A 12,475-nucleotide genomic window follows, 5' to 3' on the forward strand; every position below is an offset into this window, starting at 1 on the left:
AAAAATGCACAAATACTTTCTTACTACATGTGCTACGTGATAAGAAACACAGGTCATGCCTCAAAGAAATTTGTGAGGAGTGTAACACAGAGTAATAAGTCAAACAAAGTACACTATTCTGTATGTCAAAATGACAAGTATTTCACCAACAAACACACCCACAGACAACAACTTTATATTGCAACAATAACAAGACAACACAGTATCAAGGACATCAAATTGAAAGGATTTATATCAGGAATCTTCTACCGAAAACTTGATCAAACTGATCATAATCTATATATTGAATAATTGATACATTGTTTATCATACCAATTTTATACCCTTTGACCCTTGTTTCTAGAATGATATTCATCAGCTACTCTAAGTCAATTCAGAGATGTCAAATTCATGAAATATTTAGGGGCAAAAACAAAACAAAAGGATCAAAACAGAAAACTCAAAAGTCGAAACATGCATGCTTTCCACAACAGAATAAATTCACAAACAATATTTCATTCAAATTTGCTCAGCAATTGCAGAGAATATAGTTTTAAAATGTGATAGTTGTGCTTTACATCTATATGACATATTCTTAACATTGGTATTAAATGCTGGCTGGCTTACAGGTACTAAATTGTCTTCTAGTTTAAGATAATTCAATTTTTTAAAGATAACAGACATCAACTGACTATAGGGTCAATAACTAATAACTGGCTGTTTGTTAAAGGTCATGATGAGCTTAACAACTACTTTAAGGACATTCAAATAACAGTTTTTCTTAAAGGGATAGTAGCTACGATTTTGACAAAATTATGACCAAGTTTTAAAGCTGCTAAAATCAAAGATATGTAATTTAAATTAACAATAAGATCGGTGGAATGTTTATATAAAGTACAGAAGTGTTAATAATTGATAATTAATATCGTGTAGCGTGCCTTTTCATCTCATTAATTATGCATCGGGTTTATTTCCCGAACTTTGCCGACACAGCGAGTGAGATGACCAAGATATAAATAAATATGAACATGTACTTTTGTTTACTTACGTATTTGACAATTTCTTTAGATTAAACGTACATATTTGAAACCATTTATCAAATTATGTAAACAACAAAATATACCAAATGCCTGCATATTATTCGAACCCAAGGTTCTCCAACAATGGCGATATTATACACTTGTTTTATATTTGTATGACAAAACAATGCCGATAACGTATACACGTGTTTGTGAATTGAATTGGGGCCTTCATGCAGGGTACACCGGAAGAATAATATTAAATTGTAAGAAGTTGATTTTGAATGTCTTCTAAGTTGTGAGATCACAGCTCTTAAATTTATAAAGATATTTTGGACAATAATGATTTGAACATGTCGCGATTTATTTTCATGTGATCTGGATTCGAAAAGTTCAGTAATGTTTTTTACATTTCGCAAACCGTCGTAATGTCGACTGCTTATATAATGACTTTATCTGCGTGTCGGATGTTTCTAAATGATTCTAATGACCGATCTCATCGCCGTTATTTATTTTCAATTTACAATAACTTGTCTGCACCCCTTTAATGTTTCTTTTTCTCACAGAAACTGTAAACACACGTTCCATTTCCGCGATAACATTCCTCTGTTCGACATTTTCCCTTCGAGGGACAACTTGCGATTGCGCATTGGGAACTGCGGAGTTAAGGTCAACATAGGTCATATGAATAAGGGTTGGCTTAACATCGAATTTTTGTCTATAGACAAAAATTAAATTCAGGTGTAAAACGTTTAAAAGCTTCTTAATGCTAATTGGAAAGTAAACAGTGATGGTTTTATTCATTCTCAATAAACCTTTTGTACAAAATCCGGCATATAGATTAGAAAAATAATTTTAATGAAAATCGTAGCTACTAAGCATTTAATTAATCACAGGTTATTGGAATTGAATAATTACCCATTCCTATATCTATATGTATAATGACTGTATTTACATTCACATTTCCAAAAAATACTTCACATCAGAGTGGTCAGAATATCTCAAAATTTACTGGTCCTACGTATACTATGCCAAAAAGTATGTGGAAAAAAATCTCAAAATCAAACTACCAAAAAATATTCAAACAAATATAATGTATTTACTTATATATTAAAGATTTACAATATAAAAATAAGATGTGACAGGATTGACAATGAGACAACTTTCCACCAGAGACTAAATGATGTAGATGTTAACAACTATAGGTCACTGTACGGCCTTCAACAATGAACAAAACCCATACCATATAGCAAGCAATGAACAGCCTTGACATGACAAAATGTAAAACAATTCAAAGTTCATTCAACTGCAAAAAAATTTCCATAACACAACAAATTGCTCTTTCATTAATGATGCCATCAATTGAGAAACTGTCAAAGCCCATCCTGTTTAGTTTTGCTTAACTGAATATACATTTTACTTTCCTTTTGAGATTAGAAAAAAAAAACTAATGAATCTGAAGAAATTTTCAAAACATTTCAAATTTAAATCAGTCTTCATCACTTAGCTTATGTGTAGCAATTCCCAAACAAATGGAATATTGATAATTTAAGAGGAAGATAAAAAGTAAACTGATTTTCAAATAACATGACCGACCATTAATGTTAAAATAGTTTTAACAATTGGCATTTTTTGCATGGCAACAGTACAAATGGCAATTCATTTAAGAGAAGAAAGTCTGAAATAATGGATTCCACATCTTAAAATTGGCTGATTACCACACATAACAAATTAAAATTCCTTCAAAAATGTGCTGTACATTGTAAAAACTGACATGGCAAAAAATCAACAGAATAAAAAGGACACATATTCATGTAATAAATAAAATGATTATTAAATTATAAAGATGATAAGTAACGATAACATTCCTTGTCTAAACATAAGCTATCATCAAACAATATATAATTACAGTAATTATAATGATTAGATACTCTATTAGTACTTTACGTCAATACATGTATGCTTAACCTTGGGGTAAGTGTACCATTTCTAGGTTATTAGTCACGGATCTATTCATATCAAAGATAAACTGGCCTTTACCTTTGGGATTTAAGCCAAACAAAAAATTACACAGCATTTTATACTATCAAGTGCAAAGGTTATTGTCAGACAAATATGTTTAGATAATATGGTGTAATGCGAGAATCTCTTTTTTACTTTATGATTTCTTTGTTTGCCAAATTTGGATAGTTTTTGTAACTTTAAACCTTAAACATATTTCAGTTGAATAGCATATTCTAGTGAACCTTTTAAGATCCCCTATACTATAAACTTCAAGTATACAATGAACATACTTCTCTTAACCTTTCAAGATCTCCTTCTGTGATTGAAGCAATACAAACACGCAAAGTGCACCCTCGCCTGCGAACAATCACTGGCACATCTTCTGACAATGACCGGGTAATAACCGGACATGCAGGACCAAATCTTCTAATTACATCTCTTTTGAGAAAATTCCCATTAGCACTTTTGTTTTGTTTAAATTCAGATGAAATATTGTGAGACCCAGTTGGCACTGTTAGCAAACCATTGTCATTACTGTTCACTTGTTTTTTCAATACGGCTGCTGTTAACTTGGTATAATTATTATCTTCTAAACTTTGATTTTTTGCCAGATTGTTCATGTCTGTCATGGAATGTTGTAAATTGAGAGGTACCACCTGTTCTGTTACTACTGATGTTGACAAATTATCATCAAATACAACATCATCATCATCATCATCATCTTCATAAACATAAACATCCTCTTTCTTTGCTGTATCATCTTTGTTCTTCGTATCATCTTTCCCTACTTGTTCACATCTGTTGTGATTTTTTTCTAATATAATATTTTCCAACTTATTTTTTGTATCAGATGTTGTATGCTTTTCCTCTTCCGACAATTTTTGCTTATTTGACGGTGAATCCTTAATAACATCATCATGTCTTGGAGGCTGATTTTCAGTTGGATTATAATTTACACTTTCTCCTAATTCTACATCTGTATTCTTGTCAATGTGATAATCTGATGAATCCAAAGTGTTGACATCCTTGTAGAATATCAAGTGATGATTGTCTTCTATGTTGTTTCCTTGCTTACAATCCTTGTTTAAATTAACGTCTCTGTCAATCTCATTACTGAACACTGAGAAATCAGTTGTTTTGTCTTTCTTATTTTTCTCACTGCTGGACTCATAAGTGTTTTTTTTGCCATCCTCATCGCTGAACTGTAATTCAATGTTATACAAATTTGATGTCAAATGCACATGTTTTGTTGAAGTAACTGGAAACATTGAATCAGCTACAAAATTTTATAAGGAATTCCATCTAGTGACCTTTATTTCAGAAACACTTTCGTCCTATTCCCAAGCTTCGATTGGAGGACTGTAAAGTGAATTATCCTTTAGGAAGTAACAGAACCATTTTATTACTGCTTTCAATTTCTTTCAAATTTCATTCAAGTACTTTATGTATAGACTAAATCTCTTAGGAGATGTCAAAGAATCTCATCCATAGAGAAGAAATAATCATATTTGCTTCAGGAACAAATCCAACAATTAGTACTTTCATAACAATGCCAAGCAATTAATAATAATTCTCAGATGTGCTCAATAGTATGAAGCAGTAAAGCAAACATAGTTTTCCAGGGTAATGTTTACATACAAATACCAAAAAGTACCTTGACATATCATTGCTCTGCAACTTTTGATTTCACAATCCAGGAAGAAAGACGATTATGCCATCACAATGTATTATAATGATCAATCAAAGACATTGTGTGGTGGGAGATTCACAACCACTTTAATAAGTCTCATCAGATTCATATATATGGCAATTAGTTGTTTCAGGTGATAAAAGTAATCTAATATATGAGCCAATATAATAATCATAAAGTCAAAATCCCTGTCGATATCACTTTATTCTTTTATAGATTCGATTCTTCAGTGTTCAGACATTTAAGTGGTTTGTTTCACATTCAGCTCTGATGAGAATCAGTACAGGTCATATCAAAATGTGAAGTGAAATCCATCATTAAACTTGAAAAATTAAATACACCTGAGATTTTATTAACATTTTAAATACATGTATGACTGCTTATTCAATAAAGTAATTTGTGCAAGTATCTTTGGTCTGAAAAAAGATTCAGTAGTGCATAAGCGATTCATACATGTAATCATGTACTAGTTTTTGTTCAGTTATCAGTTAAAAATTATGCAATAGTGTGAAAACTGAGCTAATGATGATACCATTTTCCTCACTTCACTATCACAAAAAATGTTTCTCCACCAAACAAAAGAACATTTCTAGGTTAATATCAGCACATCAGTTGTTGGAAGAATAGCAACTTCTTAAAGTGCATTCCTTTAGTTCACTTCAACAACTTTCCCATGAGATAATATTTAAGTTATGTAAAATGTCATAGTATATATACTAGTATTCCCTGATCTTCTTTGAACACAATTATAGTACTTGTTAAATTTCTCAGAAGTATGCAGGGAATTAAAGACCATTGTTACATCTGTATTCACTTTTATGTCAAATAAACTGTCTTTCTTTATAAAACTTATGACACATTTTATGTCTTAAGCATGCACCTTAAACTTTTCTTCCCCATTTAATTATATTCCACTTGATTTCTATTTTGTAAAAATATATCACCATCTTTACTTCTCTCTGTATGTTACTGTATGTCAATATTTGTTTAAATTATTCAGATATTATTGTTTGCTTCATGCCACTGAACGGCTTTTTTTATATCCCATGGTATTTATTGCAAGACAAACTATCATGTCTGATATCTATTGAGGACATTAAGAGTAAAACAATAATACAAACAGTTCCAGTTCTTTACAAATGTCTTGAATTTCACTCCTTATCCATGCAATTTCAAAGGCTTTATAAACACTTCATAAAATAACACAACAATTTAAAAAAGATACTGTCCTATTTAGGCAATGTCACACAAAATGATTTTCTCTTATAATCTGTGTCATTGATCAAACTTATAACTTTATATTGGAAAACATTAACGATAACACATCCAGGGATATTAATACAGCTACGTCATAACCAAATGAAATATATCTCCAGGAAATTAAATCTTGTAAAAACGAAGAGTAGGAAATCCTCACCACACTCATGTACAAGGAATTGATTACATTCTCCAAACAATGCCATTTTGTTTTCATTGTGAACAAATTTTAAAGCAGCTATGAAACAAATGTTTGGTTAACCTCCAGTGCAAGAATGTCAATGCAACAGCTGCTGTAATTTTTAGATCACATGAAAATATAAACATTACCATGTGATTTCTTTACAAAAACCATTGATATCGCTATGACAACTTTTATCTGTACTTTTGAGACATAAATACAAAGCTTTTTCACACATATTTACCATAAATGGCTCGTTAAATGACAGTTATTACATTATATCTGACGAAATTATTGCAACATTAAGGCAATTAATGTATGTGTAATAATATACATATTAATGCTTATTTAAATTTCCATCTATTAAAAATAAAACTTATAACAAGTTATGTCCCTTGAAAAAAGACACAGAGGTTCCTTATTACCTCACATTTTGTGATTCAATTTCTATTAATAACAACAAATGTCATCTAGGGTAGTGAACATTAAAAAAAACTCCCAACCCAACTTAAAGTTTAAAAAATACTATACAGTTATGAAGTAACATTGAAAACAGGAAATTGTACATGATGATATTGTATATGTTGCCAGATATTCAATGTATGTAGACTTAATACATCTTACTAGAGTGAAAAGTTCCCATTACATTCATATAGAAATTTTTGCAGGAATAAAATGGAATATTGTAAAATGGTCCTACAGAAACACTTATTAGGAGTTAGGCACATAAAACTGTCTTAAATTTGACAATAATGTTCTGGCCTTTGTTAGTCTTGTATCATTTTTAATTTTAGTTTCTTGTGTATAATTTGGAGTTTAGTATGACGTCCATTATCACTGAACTAGTATACATATTTGTTTAGGGGCCAGCTGAAAGACGCCTCCGGGTGCGGGAGTTTCTCGCTGCATTGAAGACCCATTGGTGGCCTTCAGTTGTTGTCTGCTCTATGGTCGGGGTTGTTGTCTCTTTGACACATTCCCCATTTCCATTCTCAATTTTATCAATAACTTTGGAAAAGAAAACAAAAAATTCCTGAAATTGAAAGGGGCTTTCTTTTGCCAATTCAAACAAAAATAAAATGTTTGAAATAAATTGATACAAACATACTGTATGAAGTGTCTGACATATGAAAATAAAATGCTTCACTGAGCGCAGCCTGATACGACCGCAGAGGTCGAACCCTGAACAGTTGGGGCAAATTTGGACACAATATTCAAGCTTGATACTGTCTGAATTTGGATTGTAATCAAATTTTTACATAATATAGGTTTCTGACACAAAATAAATGTGGTCAAAGATCTTATAAATCCATTGTGCAATACTGTGCAATTGAAAATTTCTTCTTGAAACTTTTCAAAAATTCGAATTTTAAAAATTTTGAAAAAAAATATGAATCCCTTAAAAAAAATTGGGAAAAAAATCCCCCCCCCCCCCCCCCAACTTTTTGAAACCCCACTTAGAGCAATAACCCCAAAACTCAATCCCAGCCTTTCCTTTGTAGTATGGAACCTTGTACTACAATTTCAGAGAGATCCATACACTTACACACAAGTTATTGTCTGGAAACTAGAATAAACTGCTTCGCTGAGCACAGCTGGATACGCCCGCAGAGGTCCAACCCTGAACAGTTGGGGGTAAAAATGGACACAATATTCAAGCTTGATACAGGTCTGAATTTGGATTGTAATTAAATATTTGACATATTATAGGTTTCTGAATAAATGTAGTCAAAGAACTTGAAATTGGTTATATGAATTGAATTTATATTCAATTAAAGATTTCTTGCTGTTGTGCAATACACTGTGCTGTTGCGCAATACTTAGTAAATCTGTTGTCAGACTATAAACAAATAAAGTTCAATTTCTTCTCAATGTCATATTTGAAATTTATGAAAATCAATAGGGAGTTTACATCAATAGCTATAAATAATTCACCAAAGTTTCATGATAACTGCTGAAAGCATTTTTGAGTTATTGTCCAAAACTGGAAAATCCCCTCTTTTTTAATGAATAAACCCCATAACTCAGAAATGTAAAATCTAAAATTTATAAAATTCTAAAGGGAGCTTACATCAACAGATATAAACAATTCACCAAAGTTTCATGAGAACTGCTGAAAGCATTTTTTAGTTATTGTCCGAAAACTGGAAAATCACCCTTTTTTTATGAATAAAACCCTGTAACTCGGAAACGTAAAATCTAAAATTTATAAAAATCGAAAGGGAGCTCATGTCAATAGATATAAACAATTCATTAAAATTTCTTGCAAGTTGGTGAAAGCATTCTTGAGTTATTGTCGGAAAATTGGAAAATCCCCCTTTTTTTAATGAATAAAACCCAAAAACTCAGAAAAGGTAAATCTGAAATTTATAAAAAACGAAAGGGACCTCACGTCAATAGATATAAACAATTCACCAAAGTTTCATGCATATTGGTTAAAGCTTTTTTGAGTTAATGTCCGACATGTTGACGACGGACGGACGGACAGACGGACGGACGGACGGTCAACGGTATACCATAATATGTCCCGTAAACGGGCGTATAAAAATGCTTGTTTTTGGCCCTTTTTTGGCCCCTAATTCCTACATGTTTTGGGCAATTAACCTCAAACTCAATCCCAGCCTTCCCTTTGTTATATGGAACCTTGTGGTACAATGTCAGAGAGATCCATACACTTACACACAAGTTATTGTCTGGAAACTAGAAAAATGCTTGTTTTTGGCCCTTTTTCCTAAACTGTTGGCCCCATAACCTCTAAAATGAATCCCAACCTTCTACTTGTGGTATTAAACATTGTGGTACAATTTCAGAGCAATTGAAATACTTATACACAAGTTATTATCCTGAAACTAGAAAAATGCTTGTTTTGGGCCCCTTTTTGGGCGCTTAATTCCTAAACGGTTGGGACCATCATCCCCAAAATCAATCCCAACCTTCCTTTTGTGGTATTGAACCTTCTTAAATAAATTCATAAAGATCCATTCACTTAAACTAAAGTTATTGTCTGGAAACCAATGTGTCTTCGGACGCAGACGCAGATGACTACATCATACCATTATCGATCCCAAAAAAAATGTTTGCAGTCGTATAAAAACAAGTTAAACTGTGAGCTACTGCTCATGATCACTAATGGATACCCTAGGTTTAAGAATCCTGTAAGCAGGAAATTGATGAGTCTGAAAACATATCACACAGTATAGATTGTTCACATGAAGTCTGACAACAAATCAGGAAGCTTTTATTTGTAGTTTCCTTGAAAAATGTGAAGAACTTTTCATATATGACCATAATGTGTTAGAATATACAAGTAATCGGTAAACAAGAAGTTGATGAGCGATGAATTCCGATACGGCATCATAAGGGTAAAGCATGCAGACATAAAGCCTGATAACAAATTGATGAATCTGGAACTGCATCAAACGGTATATCATGTTCAATTTAAAACTGATATCAAATTTCAGGAAACTCTGATTTGTAGTTCCTGAGAAAATTGTCACGTAATTTCATGGATGGATTCATCCTCCCTGCCCCAATCCCAATACTCAAAACCATTGAAAATCCTTAAGCTTAAAGTCATTAATCCTTTGATTGAATTTGAAAGAAAATAACCTATGATGTGTTTGAACCAGAAACTTCAAAATATTGGTTGTAAACAATAAAACAGTAAAAAAATAATGGTACATTCTGAAAGATCCTATCTGACTCTTACAAATCAATTTGAAAGAAGATGATCTCTATGCCTAGAATTTGAGTACCATTTTAGCACATATTTATGGATTTCACTTCAGAACTATAATTCACATGACCAATAAATGCTTCATTCAAAGACGCACACATGTAAATATATTCACATGTTGAGCTGTACATGTACATAACTATATGTGTGGGTTGGTGGTCTAGTGGTTAAGACCAACGTCTACAGTGCTGAAGGTCTGCATTAGATCCTGACTGAGGGCACTGGAAATTTCAGTACATTAGAAGGGTGATTTTCTTCCTCCCACACTCAACTCTGGTACCCATACCAGAGTTTAAACTAGGAATGGGAACTTTGTGGGCCTCTGTCGCTCGAAGTAGCCCCTGACTTTGACCAGGAGATCAATCTTCAGGTATCTCTTTGGTTTGTCTGTTCCCGCTGAGTTGCTCGGTGGTTCTCTCCGAGTACTTCGGCTTCCATCACTATAATAACAGACTTCCTGGTGTCCTAGCACTTCCGTGGTGTTGGGATGGGGATTTGTCCTTGATGGTGAGTTGTACATATATTAGTGACACATCTCCATTAATCCTGTTAGGGAGTGTTCATGGATACCACTGTACCATCGCAGTTTTCGAGGGGAGCTCCGAATAACGGAGGTATTAGCCCAAACATACATACATACATAATAATCAAAACCATCAAAGTTTAATTTTGTCTAGGGAAATTGTTAAATAACCATATATATTTTTAAATAATAAAATGTGATATGTACACATACATATACAAAAGCACAGTTACAAGTAAAACAATACTCTTACATTTCTATAGTATCAGAGAATGCTCATAGAAACTGAACACAAGCTCAAAGTATCTCTGACAGCTACTAATATAGAAATATTGCCTCCATAATCAAATATCAGCCACTATATCTCCAAGTAAACTTATTCTAAACGGGATAGCACATCCTAATTTTTACGGAGATTTTGTTTACTGAGCCCCGAAATTTAGATACGATCTGGGTAATCTTATCAATCCTTCAAATAAACTTATTCTGAAAGGTTACCAATTCAACGCTGTAATTAGATATTTGAATATTGTTTTATTGGTATAATATTGATTATGTTTATATCAGTAAATTAAAATCAAACTAAATAAGATTTTTATATAGATATGCACTTCCATGGCCCTACAATCTGTCCATACCTTGTATCTTGGCATTGCACAAGGTCATATTTTTCTCTGATTGTTAATGACGTCTTTACACGAAATCGATTGGATGTGTAATGATTGATATTTTAGTCTTAGATGCACGATTTTTTTATTAGTTGTTATTGGCTTTGAACTAGCTGTCAGTAACTGTGAGTACTCTCAGATCTGTACTTAGTGTCTTTTTTGTTGGGGGATGTATAAGTATACTGCCACGTTCGGTCTGTGTTTTTGTTACTTGTTTTTTCTGCTTTATAGCAATCTGATGAGTTAATCCCTTTTCAACTGATTTTTATAGTTTGTTATTATGTTGTACTGTTACAGATTAGGGTAGGGTTGGCGCCTTCAAACTAGTTTAACCCTGCCGCATTCTGTATGTGCCTGTCCCAAGTCAGGAGCCTGTAATTCAGTGGTTATCATTGTTGTTTTATATCATATCTGTTTTGGTTCATTATTTTGTACATAAATCAGACAGTTAGTTTTCTCGTTTGAATTGTTTTACATTTTTCATTTCAGGCCCTTTTATAGCTGACTATGTGGCATGGGTTTTGCTCATTGTTGAAGACCGTATGGTGACCTATAGCTGTTAATTTCTATGTCATTTGGTCTCTGGTGGAGAGTTGTCTCATTGGCAATTATACCACATCTTCTTATTTCTATATTCATAGAGAAATGTCATCAATATTACAGGAAAACAAAACCATTAGAAATTATCTTTTTAATTATTCAATTTCTGTCACTTATCTTTAATTCTCTCCTTCTCAAAGATATATATATTTGTTGTAAATTTATAAAATAAAGGGGCCTGATCTGAACGAAAGGGTTGTTATACATGCACAATGGAATAGAAACCACTCTCACTGCTTGGGTAAATTATTTGCAGTGAATATTGATCAAGATAAATATGAAAAGCTGTTCATATACATGCAAGACATAATAATAAGACACAGTGTCAACATAGATTCTGATATTTCTTTTCTTTACAAAGAAAAAAAAAGGATTCAAAATTATTTATGTTACAATTGACCTTGATCTTAACAAATACATGGTTACTTTGATAATTCCCATTGATAAAGAAAGGACCTGATACATGTACAACATAAATTTTTACATATATTTTATTACTATACGACTTATATCATGTATGTGGGGATTTAATTTATGGTACATGTATATGTAATGTCATAATTTTACACACATCACTGCTTGTACTTATATTTGTATTACAAACACGACTAAATTATAGCTAGCCAATTATGCTTGGGCTGAAACAGAAACCTCTTACACTGGTAGACCTATTTGGCAAATGACCGCGATTTTTGGATAATCTGCGCGGAACGGAAAATAATTAGAGGTTCATCGTAAATTTGCTGTGTCACAGAAAATTATGCATGTCATCCGGAGATTTACCGTGTCGGCGGGAATTTGCCGTTTGTCCGATAAAA

The 12,475-nt window shown here is 32.4% G+C and overlaps 1 protein-coding gene across 4 annotated transcripts in view; it reads right to left on the minus strand.

The window, feature by feature from the left end:
- Window positions 1-12,475, minus strand: part of LOC127728590 (microtubule-associated serine/threonine-protein kinase 3-like) — a 110,189-nt gene that overhangs the window by 77,819 nt on the left and 19,895 nt on the right. The window contains exon 1 of one of the 4 annotated variants that reach the window (XM_052236144.1): window positions 3,293-6,245. The exons of the other annotated variants lie outside the window; for them this stretch is intronic. Coding sequence (XP_052092104.1) covers window positions 3,293-4,270 — 978 coding nt within the window. The 5' untranslated portion in view covers window positions 4,271-6,245. Of the gene's footprint in view, window positions 1-3,292; window positions 6,246-12,475 lie in introns of those variants that run through there. 4 annotated transcript variants of the gene reach the window in all.

The sequence above is a fragment of the Mytilus californianus genome, unplaced genomic scaffold, assembly GCF_021869535.1.
Source record: "Mytilus californianus isolate M0D057914Y unplaced genomic scaffold, xbMytCali1.0.p SCAF_1, whole genome shotgun sequence".
NCBI lineage: Eukaryota > Metazoa > Mollusca > Bivalvia > Mytilida > Mytilidae > Mytilus > Mytilus californianus.